Raw genomic sequence first — 15,328 nt, 5'->3', positions numbered from 1 at the left:
AGTATCAGTTCGATCTTCAACCGGAATAGAAATTGTGGGCATTGAAATTAGCATTTATGGTCTCTTTGTGAGCATCCACAAGCATGCTATTAAAAAACTGCTCCAGAGGATCTGACCATTGGGTTTTTTAAAAAAAAGGTAATGTCTCTGAGGAAATTATATCTTTACGCACATTCCATGAAATTGTGCTCTTTTCTGTAAAAGTTAAAATTAATCAGCAAGTGTTGTGTTTTAAAGTCATTTTAAGGGCTGTGTCTAAATTATTTACCTTTAATGGGAATAGAGAGCCAGTGGATTATAATGGATGCCAACTATCGAACACATTTTTGACTTTATTATAAGTTTCAGTTTTGTGTTTCTTTTGTGATGCTTAGACATAATTTACTGGACTCGAAGATTAATACCTTGCTGTCACTATGCCAAGACCCCAATCTGTTAAATCCCATCCACGGGATTGTGCAGAGTGTCGTGTACCATGAAGAATCGCCGCCTCAGTACCAGCCAGCATATTTACAAAGTAAGTGTACTTTACTGCTGATATCTCATCAACAGTGGGAGAAACACAGCGGGTTACACAGTGGGCTTCATCTTGCATTATTAAAAAATATGAAAGATTGAGTTTCAAGGAATTCACCATTCGTGATACCTAAAGAATTCAGAAACTTCAGGCACGGAAGTTGGGTTAAAGAGCTACGCTATTGTTTGCTCTCTTCATGAAGGCCATCGTGCCTTGGTTCCACTGATGGAAATCATATGGCCCATCGTGTTATCATGAAGCACCAGTATCAGTTCAAACCATCAGCTACCGAGCTGACATTTATACATCCAGGTGTAACAAAATGCAGATGCTGTCAGTAGCTTTAGTCACCAAAACCAGGTCTAATGTCACTGTGAGGAAGAGTTTCTTCAGCAGAGGGTGGTGAATCTGTTGAATTCATTGCCACAGATGGCTTTGGAGGCCGTCATTTGTAAAACAGAGATTAATAGGTTCTTAATTCGTAAGGGCGTCAAAGGTTAGGAGGAGAATGGAGTTGAGAGGAAAAAATAGATCAACCATGATCGAATGGCAGAGCAGACTCAATGGACTGAACAGCCTAACTCTGTTCCTCTGTCGTTTGATCATATGGTCTTCTTATGGAGACCTGGAATAGAATCCAGAGTAGTCTATTTGGATGTGAATCTCTTTAATTCTAAGGATCTTACTTTAAGTTACTGGAACTTAGCCATTGGAGTCATAAGGTTGGACCGACTGGCCCATCTACTCTGGGTATCAGGGGTTATGGGGAGAAGGCAGGAGAATGGGGTTCGGAGGAGAGATAGATTAGCCATGATTGAATAGCGGAGTAGACTTGATGGGCAGAATGGCCTAATTCTGCTCCTACCACTTATGAACATGATCCCAATTGCCTGCATGAGGGCTATATCCTTCCATACCATACCTATTTAAGTATCTGCCTCTCAAAGGTTGTATCTGATTCCTCCACCCCCTCTGGCAGCATGTAAAAAATAAAATTGCCATTCAAATCCCCATTAAAACTCCTTCCTTTTGCCTGAAACCTACACTCTCTTGTCTTTATAAGAAAGAAAAGAACTCTTGTCTTTGATAGCCATTGGGCCCACAGAAGCAAACAGATACATATTCAGTATGAACTGGTATCAGATTATCTACCTTGCTTCATGTAGAAAGGAACTGGAGCATTGAGATAGGGAAGATTCCGTGACACGTTTTAGTTGGATCGCTCGAGATCTTTAGAAGCATTGTACTGTCACTGGAGTTGTAAAACAAACAAACTCTTTATGTGGCTAGTTCATAGTCCATAGTTCTCAGCTTCAAGACTCCTCTCAGAAATGTAGGAAGGGAACTCAAGAAGCTACGATCAACTGAATCAAGTATTGTATGAAGAATTGTGTAAGAAGGAACTGCAGATGCTGGTTTAAACCAAAGATAGACACAAAAAGCTGGAGTAACTCAGTGGGACAGGCAGCACCTCTGGGCAGAAAGAATGGGTGACCTTTCTGGTCGAGACTCTTCAGACTGGTTAGGGATAAGGGAAGCGAGAGATATAAATGTTGTATGAACAATTATAGGTTATTAGATTAATAATAAAACCAAGACATTTTGAATTTAAAAATAATTTGATTTAAGGAATTTGGGATCCATGTGAAGTGTAGTCAAGAGTGTTTCATTGTCATATGTCCCGAAAGGGAACAATTAAATTCTTACTTGCAGCTGCACAACAGATATGTAAACGTAGTACACGACCCCAAGTCTATGTTGTTTAGAACTTATTTGGAGTTTAATAGCCTGATGGTTGTTGGGAAGAAGCTGCTCTTGAACATGGACGTAAGTTTTCAGGCTTGTATACCACCTTCCCGATGGGAGGGGTGAAATGAGTGTGGTCTGGTCGCTGGTGATGCTGGATACCTTTTTGAGGGTTCCTTGTGTGTAGCTTAAATCAGAAAGAATATTGTTTTAACTCTTCTTTGGAAGTGCTCCAATCTCGATTGATATGGTTCACTACTTTTTAAATGTTCTGATTTTCTTTGTCATTCTCTTGCTTTTTCTCATACCATCAGGTTTTGGTTTCAATGGGCTTTGGAGATTTGCAGGATCTTTCTCTAAGGTGAGAAGGAAACTATTTTCAAACATCTTTTATATTTTCTTAGACTTTGCACTGAATTATCAACATGTTTTAGCAGAAATTGTTGGATTGAACAAAACATTGGAATTTTTCAATAGGAGCTGAGATAGTTTTGGGTAATTAAGTATTAAATAAAAAGTAAGACGAAGAAAGGTAACTCCTTTCATGATCTCCATGTGTACTAGCGTGCCTCACGTTTATGTACATCTAATGAATAGTCACTGTTGCAACATAGATAACATAAGAGCCAATTTGTACATCGCATGTTAGGTGCTGCACAAACTCTCGAGCAAGGACGGTTTAGATTGAATCTTACTCAAACTTCAATGGTTAATTTATGGGGGGAGATTTAGCTTAGTTTGAAGATACAGTATGAAAACAGGCCCTTGGTCAACCAGGTCCACACCAACCATTGATCACCCGTTCATACTAGCTCCATGTTATCCCTCTTTCGCATCCACTCACTGTATACTAGGGGCAATTTACATACGCCAATTAGCCGACAAACCTGGATGTCTTTTGAATATTGGAGGAAACCGGAGCACCCAGAGGAAACCCACGTGGTCACAGAGAACCTGCAAATACCACACAGATAGCACCCGAGATCTGGTTCTGTGAAGCAGCAGCTCTACCAGCTGTGCCAGTTTGCTGCCCTGCCCAAACTTGGATTGTATTCCCTGGGTTTGGGAAGTTAATGGGGTCATTAATTCAGGTGCACAACAGGTTTTCCAGGTACAGCAAGGAGCTGATTATATGGATATGGCAGTTATTTCCACCTAATGTAGAATCTAGGACGAGAGGCGTGATTGAGGAATGTAAAGCTAGGGTTTTCTCGGAAGAAGAGAAATATTTCTACACTTGGAAATTTGGCACTCTAAAAGAGCAAATGATGTTGAATCAATTAATGTTAAACTAAGATGGAGATATCATTGGTTTTTTTTAAAAGAACAGATGTGGGCAGTTGCATGAAATTAGTTCATGGATCAACCATAAACTCAGTGAATGACAGAACAGGCTTTAGGGGTTGTAGAGTTTGCTTCTGTCCTTTTTGTTATAATTAGAAATGCACTTGTGACCAGATGCTCTATTTTAGTATTGTTTGGAATGAAGTTATGAACTTTGCTGCCCAGCAACCATAGTTAATTTGCAGCTGTGTAGGCTGATGGTTCAGCCATTCCTGGTTCCATCTTGTGAACCATCCTGTTCTTCCTTGGCTCCCCTGCGCCGTCTGTACGTAGTTTGCACGTTCTCCCTGTGACCATGTGGGTTTCCTCCCGTTGCTCCGGTTTCCTCGACCATCCCAAAGATGTGCGGGTTTGCAGGTTAATTGACTGTAAATTGACCCTAGTGTGCAGGGAGTGGGGGAACATAGAACTGGCAGGAACTGGTGATCGGTATGGCCGATGTGAATCTCTAAACTAAACTATCTATTTTCTCTTGTTTCTTCTGAGACACAATGGACTCGTTACTTTGAGAAAACAATACTTCCCTTGTAGACTTGTCCGTTTTCATTTGTCTGAATTGCACATTTTAACTTTGAATTGGACTTTACTTGAAGCATTTAATAACTTCAGTTGTTTCCTTCGTGTTTACCCTGTTGAGCAGCAAACACAGATCCCAGACTACGCTGAACTGATTGTGAAGTTTCTGGATGCATTAATTGACACGTACTTGCCAGGAATAGATGAGGAATCCACCGAGGAGTCTCTGCGTACGCCGACCTCTCCCTACCCACCCCCTGTCCAGAGCCAGCTTAGCATTACTGCCAACTTAAACCTCTCGAATTCCATGACCTCACTGGCAACCACACAGCATTCTCCTGGTGAGTAAAGCTCTCTTTTGATCACGTGGGAATTACCTGAATTGATCCCTCGCTCGAGTACATTAACTCATAAACTTCGAGTTCATAACTTCTGAGTACTTATAAACTCTCCAAGTGCACTTTAGATATCTATATGTGCAATATATAGCAATTCTGTTTATTCTTGCACTTTATTTTACATTTTTTAATTATGTTTTTTTTATTGTCTGCTGTATTTTATGTTTTTTTACCATGTGTGAGGAAAGCACCAAGTCAAATTCCTTGGATGTGTACATACTTGGCCAATACATTGATTCTGATTAATTATCAGCCTCAAGGATTCTCTATCCCAAATTTTTTTGTTGCCACCTCTTTTACGTTTGTTCCCTTCCTGGAGACTTGCAATATAGTTGACTGGGCGGCACGGTGGCGCAGCGGTAGAGGTGCTGCCTTATGGCGCCAGAGACCCGGGTTCCATCCTGACTAAGGGGGCTGTCTGTACGGCGTTTGTACATTCTCCCTGTGACCGCGTGGGATTTTTACGGGTGCTCCTATTTCCTTCCCACATTCAAAGATGTACAGGGCTGCAGGTTAATTGGCTTTGATCATATTGTAAAATTGTCCCTTATGTGTTGGATAGTGTTAGTGTACAGGGATCGCTGGTCGCCATGGACTAGGGCCAAAGGGCCTGTTTCCGCACTGTATCTCTAAAGTCTAAAGTAAAGTAACTGATAGCATATGAGCATAAGCAGACTATGTAATGAGGGAGATACACATTGGATTTAGTGAGCTGAGTCCAATTTAACCTATTCCATTGGCTTTCAAGCAATTATTTTCATTTTTCTTAATCTGTGTGTCAATTCAAGTTACTCAGACAATTGTTAATCGCTATTTCTTGGTTCTGTTTAGTTGGAGGCTTAACAACACAACTTCAGTAAAGTTCAAATGTCAGTGTACCCATTTCTCTCCCTCCTATTACCTGATAAACAGTTCTTCGAACAGCAGAACTGTTGTGAGAAAATGCTGCTTTTAATATCCATTAAATTTTAAACTGTTCGTTGCGTTTACCACAAGATTGGCATTCACAGTTGCTGAAACTTGTTCTTGTTAGAATGCAAAGTAATTTTTAAGTTGGACCTTCAAATACAATGACTGAGGTCGGTAACCCCATATCCTGGTTATTCTAAAGGTGGGTGAACAGGGAGTTCAATCCTTCCCTGTTGAGCTTCTGATATTACTTCTGAATCTGCCCTTTCAGCCTGGTTTCGATCTGTATCATATTTGAGTTTTGTTACCTTAAATGGGCGGCATGGTGGCACAGCTGTTGGGTTGCTGCTTTACAGTGCGAGACCCAAGTTCGATCCCAACCAAGGGTGCTGTCTGTACGGAGTTTGTATGTTCTCCCTGTGACCGCGTGGGTTTTCTCCGAGAACTTCAGTTTCCTCCCACACATAAAGACGTACAGGTTTGTAGGTTAATTGGAGTGTTAATACGTGTAAATTGTCCCAAATGTGTGTTGGATAATGTTAATGTGCGGGGATTGCTGGTCAGTGCGGACTCGGTGGGGCGAAGGGCCTGTTTCCGCGCTGTATCTCTAAACTAAACTATTGTGTTCATGTATCTTCATGTTATGTTTGCACCGAGACTTACTCTTGCTCCATTTTTCCTCCTTCACCTTTCTGGCCGTATGCTACTGTCATTTTGACCAGTGTGTAAACGATCCCCAACATTGCCCCAGATGAGGTCTTCAGATGGTGAAATGATCTGGTACAGATGAAAACTATAGCATGGGCCATCCAGTGCCCTGCATTTGCTATCGTTTTTACACTGAGACAGTGGTTGACTTAGTTAGAATGTGGCTGCAATGTAGTTTGTATTTGTAGTAGTGTTAACTCCCATGTAGATGGGAGTTGAGTGTTAGCTTACCCTACAAGCAAATAGAGCCTCATTATAACTATTATCTCTGCTCATAAGAACTCGCTTACTCCACCATCTCTTTCGGTATTGCAGTATCATTGTTTTTTAAATATTTGAAGGTGTGCCTTCTTGGGAAAAGTAATCTAAATTGCATCCAATCATTGAGTAATTTATCTGGTCTTGTGACACTGGGCAGACATCGAGGCGATAGTTGACTTTCACTTTAGTGCTCAAATACTATTGAGAGCAGGCACCTCTTGTTTTACACGGGGATTACGTTCCAGAAAAGCGACACATGTCTCACAAACACGCAAATTATACATATGCCTACGCTGCCGGGCGTAAATTTGAATGGGTTAATTCAAAAATATAAGCGTGTAAATTAGGCTTTGGTATTAATTAAACAAGCATGTTATTCCAAAATGGCATTAATCTAAAGAGTAAAATGCGAGGTGTCTGTCTATAGGGTGCTGGAAGCAGATTCAGTCTTGAATGGGTGCTGGAAGCAGATTCAGTAGTAAGTCCTGAAAAGAGATTGGATTCTGCTTGAAAGGAGGACAATTGCAAGGCTATGGATTGTGAGCAGGGGGAACGGGACAAATTGAACAGCCTGTCAGATGCCACAAGCTGACTGGCCACAGACCATGCTCTATTACTCCATGAAGTGACTTGAATGTGAAGTTATGTGTAAAAGAAAATCCAGGTCACTTTTCTGCCATCTAGTGGATTGTGCTAAAATGCCGAAATAAAGTCTGATGCAGTTTAATAACATGTGGGCAAATGGGACTAACTTAGATGGGGCATCTTGGTCAGCATGGACAAGTTGGGCTGAAGGGCCTGTTTCCGTGCTGTATGACTCGCTGACTCTCTCTGACTCAATGTCAGTGTTCAACTTCACCAGGTGAGGTGATAAGGAACACGTATTTAAAAAAAACAAAATATGTTTTGTCTTGTTTTCATGCATCACAAAAAAAACTGTTTCAAACGTTCTTCCTGTGACTGCGTGGCTTTTTTCTGAGTGCTCTGGTTTCCTTCCACATCCCAAAGATGTGTGGGTTTGTAGGTTAATTTGCCTTTGTAAATTGTCCCCTCGTGTGGTGTGAGTGGATGAGAAAGTGAGATAACACAGAACTAATGTTCAAAAGTCGGTGAGGACAGGTCGGTCGAATAGCCTGTTTCCACACCGTATCTTCAATCAAAGAAGATTTGAGTATAGGGGTTGGTTTACTATGACTGTGCAGGGCCATTGGTGAGACCACACGGATTATTCTGTGCATTTTGTTTACCTCCTTCCCAAAAAAAAATGAACTTGCCAACAAACCAGACTAATTGCTGGGGTAGCAGGAGTGCTGTGGGAAGAGAGAAGTTAGACGAGGTTTGATCTCGCCTGAATGAGGTCAGACCCTGACTGACTGAGAGGAGAGGCCGCACTTGGAGTACTGTGTTCCATTTTGGTCACCTTGCTATTGGAAAGATGTCATTGAGCTGGACAATTAAAGTGCAGAGAAGATTTACGAGGATGTTACCAGGACTCAAGGGTCTGCGCTGTAGGGAAAAGTTGGTCAGGCAAGGACTTTATTCCTTGGAGGGAAGAAGACTGAAGGATAGACAATAGACAATAGGTGCAGGAGTAGGCCAGCACCGCCATTCAATGTGATCATGCTTGATCATTCTCAATCAGTACCCCGTTCCTGCCTTCTCCCCATACCCCCTGACTCCGCTATCCTTAAGAGCTCTATCTAGCTCTCTCTTGAATGCATTCAGAGAATTGGCCTCCACTGCCTTCTGAGGCAGAGAATTCCACAGATTCACAACTCTGACTGAAAAAGTGTTTCCTCATCTCCGTTCTAAATGGCCTACCCCTTATTCTTAAACTGTGGCCCCTTGTTCTGGACTCCCCCAGCATTGGGAACATGTTTCCTGCCTCTAACGTGTCCAACCCCTTAATAATCTTATACGTTTCGATAAGATCCCCTCTCATCCTTCTAAATTCCAGTGTATACAAGCCTAGTCGCTCCAGTCTTTCCACATATGACAGTCCCGCCATTCCGGGAATTAACCTAGTAAACCTACGCTGCACACCCTCAATATCCTTCCTCAAATTTGGAGACCAAAACTGCACACAGTACTCCAGGTGTGGTCTCACTAGGGCCCTGTACAACTGCAGAAGGACCTCTTTGCTCCTATACTCAACTCCTCTTGTTATGAAGGCCAACATTCCATTGATCTTATAGAGGTGTATAAAATCATGAGGGGAATAAATAGGCTTGTAGGCTTAAGGGGAGAGGGGCAAGGTTTAATAGAAACCCAGTAAAAAGTTTAAAAAACAGGTGAACAGGTACAAGGAGAGGAAAGGTTTTGAGGGATATGGATTAAACACGGGCAAATAGGACTTGCTTTGATGGAGCTTCTTGGTCAGCATGGATGGGTTGGGCTAATGGGCCTGGTTCCATGCTGTATGACTATCTAGTTGAAGCTTGAAAAATTCCATCTGAGCAAGACAGATTGGACATGGGAAGGATGCTTTCCTTGGCTGACATATCTAGAACAAGGAATCACTGACTCAGGTTACAGAGCAGAAGAATTGGGACTCAGATGGGAAGAACGTCTTCACTCAGAGGCTGATGAACCTGTGGAAATCTCGAACACAGAGGGCAGTAGAGACCAAGTCACTGAATATATTTAAGATGAAGGCGAGTTAAATACTCAGAGCAAATCATGAAGGGGTCCTGAGAAAGCAGGAACATGGCATTGAGACAGAGGTTCAGCCGTGATTGTATTAAATAGGGAAATATGCCAAATTGATGAATATTCTGTTTTCAACTGGTTAGAGAGACTTATTTTTAAATATATAATTTTACAATTTAACAAAGTTTACAATTAAACAAATTTTACAGTTTAGTTTACTGAGGTACAGTGAAAGGCTTTTGCTTGTGTGCTATTAATAAACAAGGTTTTCCAAAATATTAAAACTAAAGCACAAATATTTGGAAAATATTGTGCTTCCTTACAGGGCTGCAGGCCCTGGAGAAATACTGCAAACATCCACCAAGCAACTCTCGTGCTTTACAAATGTGCAGGGGCACAGGCAAATGCTGACATTTCCCTTCAAAAAACAAGTGGCAGTCCTGTGTTTTGTTGGGAAATATCATTAGCTGCGGATTTGAATATCAGCGGTAGAGTTGCTGCCTTACAGTGCCAGAGACCCGGGTTCGATCCCGACTACGGGTGCTGTCTGTAAGGAGTTTATACATTCTCCCCGTGACAGCGTGCGTTTTCCCCAAGATCTTCGGTTTCCTCCCACACTCCAAAGACGTACAGGTTTGTAGGTTCATTGGCTTGGTATAGGTGTAAGATTGTCCCTAGTGTGTGTAGGGTAGTGTTAATGTGCGTGGATCGCTTGGCGGTGTGGACTCAGTGGGCCGAAGAGCCTGTTTCCACGCTGTATCTCTAAACTAAACTAAACTTTAATTGAAAATGGAGAATTTTACTATCATCTATATACTCTCAAAGAGTTTAATGCAACAAGGGAGTGTCTGGTTGGGTGTGGAGACACCATGAGTTTAACATCAGCCATAACAATAATCATCGTGTCACATAATCCTTTACAACACTTGCCTATTATCTCATCACCTACAGGTACAAATTAAGGGAATTTCGGTTTGACATGTAACTCTCATGTTTCCTCCCAGCGTTTTTGTCATGAAAATATGTGCAAGATTAATGACCTGTTATAATCACGTGTGGTTTTAGCTGTGAACTGCTGAGCATTACAAAATGCAATCAACTGTTAATACTGAGCAAGCATGGAGTGTTGGAAAAGGACAAGTTATGAATAAAGCAGATAGTATATTTCAAGGATACAGGGCAGCACAGAGGCGCAGCGGTAGTGTTGCTGCCTTACAGCGCCATTGACACAGGTTCGACCTGACTACAGGTGCTGTCCGTACGTCCTCCATGTGACCAGACGGTTTCCTCCCACAATCCAAAGATGTGCGGGTGTGCAGGTTAAACGGCTTCAGGAAAATTCTAAACTGTCCCTAGTGTGCAGAATAGTGCTGGTGTGCCGGGGATCGCTGGTTGGCTTGGTTTCGGTGGACCGAGGGGCCTGTTTCCATGCTGCATCTCTAAGTCAATGCCAAATCAAAACTTTCAAAGTTCCATAAGGCCCTCAGCACTCTTAACATTTAGGATCGGAGAGGAAAAATAATTTGCAGCCCAGCATCAAGAGACTTGCATAAATGTGAGATTGGGTAAATAAATGCAAATGGAAGTCAACATGGTTAAGTTTACATTGTGGGTAGAATAAGATGGCACTTATTTTTTTGTAGAGCAAGAAGCTTAATGATGTGGTAGAGTGGAAATCAGTTCAAAGGAAACACGTTAGGATAATTGCTAACAAAAATTGATTAGGCAATAAAAAAGGTGCATTCGGCCATGGGTCTGATGCACCTTTTTATTGCCTAATCAATTTTTAGATTGACTAGAACAGGCCCTTTGGACGCAGGCCATGGGTCCGAAGGGCCTGTTTCCATGCTGCATCTCAGAAAAAAATATTTGCTTTCCCACTGATGCTGCTACTGTGCAGTTAAAATTAATAGGAACGTTGAAAGGGACACACTTGCCTCGATACCTCTCTGCTGCGATAGGTGTGTGGACATTCTTTGCCATTCTACTGATGGAAAGGCACTGCCCTCCCTTGCAGCCTGCCCTTATTACATCTCCTTGCTGCCCTTACCACTTACTACATTATCCTCTAACTCCATCTTGCTCTTATCCCACAAGATTTATCTTGCACTAAATATTACTCATGTTATTCCCTTTATCGTGTATTTGTACACTGTGGATGGCTCGATTATAATCATGTCTTGTCTTTCCACTGACTGGTGAGCACGCAACAAAAGCTTTTCACTGTACCTCGGTACACGTGACAATAAATTAAACTCACAAACTAAAAAAAAATCAAAACTCAAAACTTCCCAAATCTCCCCCTCTTGGCATACTTTTGTCAATTTAAATGGATTTGTGCTGAACTTGAAACCAGGCCTAATAAAAAAACATGGATGAACCAGAACAGATAGAAGTCAGTGCTCGAGTTTGGGCTACCCACCAATTCTAGCTGAACCGATCAGGATTATTCGCAATCATGGTGTAATTTTAGTATTTTACACTGTCAGTGAAAAAAGGCTCCCATCTGTTCTTGCTGCAAAAAGTGAACTTATCACACTATCGGCCAGATGCTTTGGGACAGTTTGTGAAACCAGTGTTTTATTGCAATAACTAATGTAGAAGGTCCACTTCTGTACTGACTGCCCTAAACTCATGCACATATTCAGATCATTGACTTACTAAAAGTCAGCATTTCTCAATACGATCTGCAGTGGGAGAGCTCCGATAAGGCGTGATTCTTCTCCCCGTTACTGCTGAAAGGTTGTACGTGTTGGTGCCATTGCAATCAACATCTGTCTTTGTTTTCCCTCGACTGCAAACAGATTGTTTGCCACCTTTTCATATCTACCTTTGTGCAGTGATAAGGCAAGCTTGCCAATCCCATGTTTACACAATGAAGTCAGGAAAAGGTTGGCTTGACTTTGTGATTCATCCCACCCCCTCTCCACCTCCATTTCAGCTTCAGTATATATTTTTTGATAAACTGATACCAAAGGTCTCTTTGGTTTTCCTTCCAAAATTCAAAGCTCAAAAAAAAATAGTTGAGTTGCCTCAATAGCAAGATGGCCAGTGGACAGAGCAGTGCAAGTCATCACCAGGAGTCAGAAACTGGCAAAAAAAAGCAAGTTCACTTGTAGCTGTAGGCTCTGAACAGCACATCCACGAGGCTGTTGGTTGAAACACCAGCCCCACTCAATTACAGTTGTTGCTGGGATCCAGTTGCATTCTGCAGATCCAATGGGTTTGGATACATAGGATGCATACAGACACATCCTTCAGGATAGGTAATGGAGGTGGTTAATTGGCACTGAAATAATGTGCAAAACACACAGAGGAATTCAATGGGTCAGGCAGCATCTGTGAAGGGAATGGATAGGTGACATTTTGGGTCGGGACCCTTGTTCATATTGCCAATCCATCCCCCCGACCTCCCTCTTTCCAATGCTGAGCGGTCTTCTCAACAGAGGCTTCACCTTTGTACCCCTATCCCCTCACCTCAAACATTTCCAAGCCCTCCCATGATATGGTGCTTTTCTTCAGTTGCCTCTGCCTCCAGGCCTATTTCTGTGGCAACGAGTCCTCGCCTCCCAGTGAAGACTCCTTCTCCAACACGTTTCCTCATGGACTCTCCCGCTGGACCTCTCTGGACTTTTTCATTTCCAGATACTGGTGCAACATCAACCTTCTTGACTTCTTCACTCCCCTTGCCCACTCCAATCTCATCCCTTCTGAATGCACAGCCCTCTGCTCACTCAGTGACAATCCCAGTTCTCCCCCCTCCCTCCAGTTGAATGGTGGAGGGAATTGAATGGTCTGCTCTTCCTCCAATACTTCTGGGTACTTGGAAACTAGAGGCCTGTAAAATGTATATGCAGCTAGAATATTTGTGTGTCTGTGTAACTATTATATGTATGTGTGCGTGTATGTATGTGCATGTGTACGTTTGCATATACATATATACGTGTGTGTGTGTGTGTATATGCATATGTATATATATATAGTGTAAGAAAATAACTGCAGATGCTGGTACAAATCGAAGGTATTTATTCACAAAGTGCTGGAGTAACTCAGCAGGTCAGGCAGCATCTCAGGAGAGAAGGAATGGGTGACGTTTCGGGTCGAGACCCTTCTTCAGTCTGAAGAAGGGTCTCGACCCGAAACGTCACCCATTCCTTCTTTCCTGAGATGCTGCCTGACCTGCTGAGTTACTCCAGCACTTTGTGTGTGTATATATATGTATGTGTGTTTGTGAGACTTAATCTGAACAAATGTGAGATTGTGCCATTTGGAAAGTCAAATACAGTTGGACATATACGTTAAATGGTGGTGAGTGTTGATGAACAGAGGCCCAGGGTTCCAGATCCACAGTTCCCTGAAAGTTTCAACCCTGGATGATGGGTGGTGAGGAGGCATATGATACGCTTGCCTTCATGGGTCGGGGCATTGAGTATGAAGAGTCAGGAAGTCATGATGCAGCTTTACAGGACTTTAGTTAGGTCGCATTTGGACCACGGTATGCAGCTCTGAACGTCACATTATAGGAAGGATGTGATCTTGCAGGAGAGAGGGCTGAGGTGTACCACCAGCATGGTGTGTGGATTGGAGGACTTTAGTTATTGGGAGTGATTGGATAGGATGGACTTTTTCCTCGAACGAAGGGTGCTGGGGTGTGACCTGATGTGAATATAGAAGCAAACATCGAGTATTCCATCACTGAAAACTGTCCTTCAGCTGTTCCCTGTCAGATGTATCTGCTTTCTCCAGCTACCCATATCATATCACTCTACCTACGCTTTTTATAATCTCATTTAATTGAATATTCACCTGAGCAGTCTCCATAATTAAAGTAATAAATATATATATTGTATCCATCATGAATGAATAACATGAAACATTATTGGTACCAACTTGAGAAACACTACGGAGGAGAATTGGCGTAAAGTCGAGTTTCCGTAAATCAGATCATTTGTAACCCTGGGAGCCCCTGCATAAGATTATGAGAGGTGTCATCAGCCTCTCTAGTCAGAATCATTTTCCCATGGTCAGGGTTTCAAATAAAGAGTGCATAAGTTTAAGTTGAAAGGGAGGGATTTTAAAGGGGACCAGAGGGATGGGTCTTTTTTTAACACAGTGATTAATATCTGGAATGTTCTGCTGGAGATGAAATCAGATACATTTAGACAAGCACGTAAATAGGCATGGCACAGAACGAGACAGAATTAGTGTAGATGGACAAAAATGGTCGGCATGGTTTTCGTGGTCCAAAGTGCCTTATGACTCTGACTCTAATGCATTGTCAACATAGATAATATGCTTTGATAGATTGTCATAGCTGCTGCTTTTGTGCTGCATTTTGGTCAGTGCCATTGTGTATTTTAAGGTGATTAACTTTCACTGTGAATGAATACTTGTGCGTTTCCATAGGAATTGATAAAGAGAACGTGGAGCTCTCGCCGACGTCGGGACACGCCAACAGCGGGCGAATCCGTCACGGGTCTGCGAGTCAAGTGCAGAAGCAACGCAGTGCCAGCAGCTTCAAGCGCCCCAGCATCAAAAAGATTGTGTGAAGTGTTTTGTGACTGACCCATCCGGCCAGGTTAGACTTCTGCCAAATGGCCCCTTCCCCTCGTCCCGAATAAAGACATTCTCTTCCCGTCACATCAGACGTGCACAGTCCAATTAACAAACTATTGCTCTGCGACCACATACTCATTTTCTCTTTCACACCATCAGTATTTTCTGCAGTTTCTCTACAAATGTTCTTGTTCACAGAGCGCAGTGTTGCAAAGAGAGAATTCTTTTTTTTTTAGCTCTGTCACCTTTATTTTAGTTGGGGAAGGGGGGGGAGGCACTGAAATTTGTATCAACACTGTAATAGATGTCGAACATGGAAGCCATTAATTGCAGAAGGGATGGTCCTAACTTATTTGCCTTCTACACGATAGTGAAAACGTATGTTTACTGTTCACTTTTCAGCAATCGATAGAAGTGGCTTAATGGGTAGCAATTAATCATGTCTGTTGGTGATTTTTGCTTTGATGAGGATGCCCTGTGTTTAGAGGAAGGAACCGTTTAAGCTGTAGGTACAGTAATCAAACACCATGTTTAAAGCACATTTAACACACAGAAAGTAGGTCCATTGCAGCAATCATAGAAAATGTACATATCCAATACCTTTTATTTTACTGATTCCGCAAATCGCAAAGACGTTGTCTTTCTTTTTATATTTGTTTACAGTCCTGGAAAAACTATGAATTAAAATATGATATGCAAGAACTTTGCCAAAATAGGTAATTAT

At 42.1% G+C, this 15,328-nt stretch overlaps 1 protein-coding gene across 7 annotated transcripts in view; it reads left to right on the top strand.

The window, feature by feature from the left end:
* nf1a (neurofibromin 1a) overlaps positions 1-14,609 on the top strand; it is a 306,791-nt gene extending 292,182 nt beyond the window's left edge. For all 7 annotated transcript variants that reach the window (XM_078422133.1, XM_078422136.1, XM_078422134.1 and 4 more), the window contains 4 exons: positions 375-517; positions 2,578-2,624; positions 4,248-4,464; positions 14,455-14,609. In XM_078422133.1, the coding sequence (XP_078278259.1) occupies positions 375-517; positions 2,578-2,624; positions 4,248-4,464; positions 14,455-14,597 (550 nt within the window). In that variant the 3' untranslated portion in view covers positions 14,598-14,609. The remainder of the gene's footprint in view (positions 1-374; positions 518-2,577; positions 2,625-4,247; positions 4,465-14,454) is intronic.
* Positions 14,610-15,328: the final 719 nt, after the last annotated feature.

The sequence above is a fragment of the Rhinoraja longicauda genome, chromosome 26, assembly GCF_053455715.1.
Source record: "Rhinoraja longicauda isolate Sanriku21f chromosome 26, sRhiLon1.1, whole genome shotgun sequence".
Classification (NCBI taxonomy): Eukaryota; Metazoa; Chordata; class Chondrichthyes; order Rajiformes; family Arhynchobatidae; genus Rhinoraja; species Rhinoraja longicauda.
This window is presented reverse-complemented; position numbering and strand designations above follow the sequence as displayed.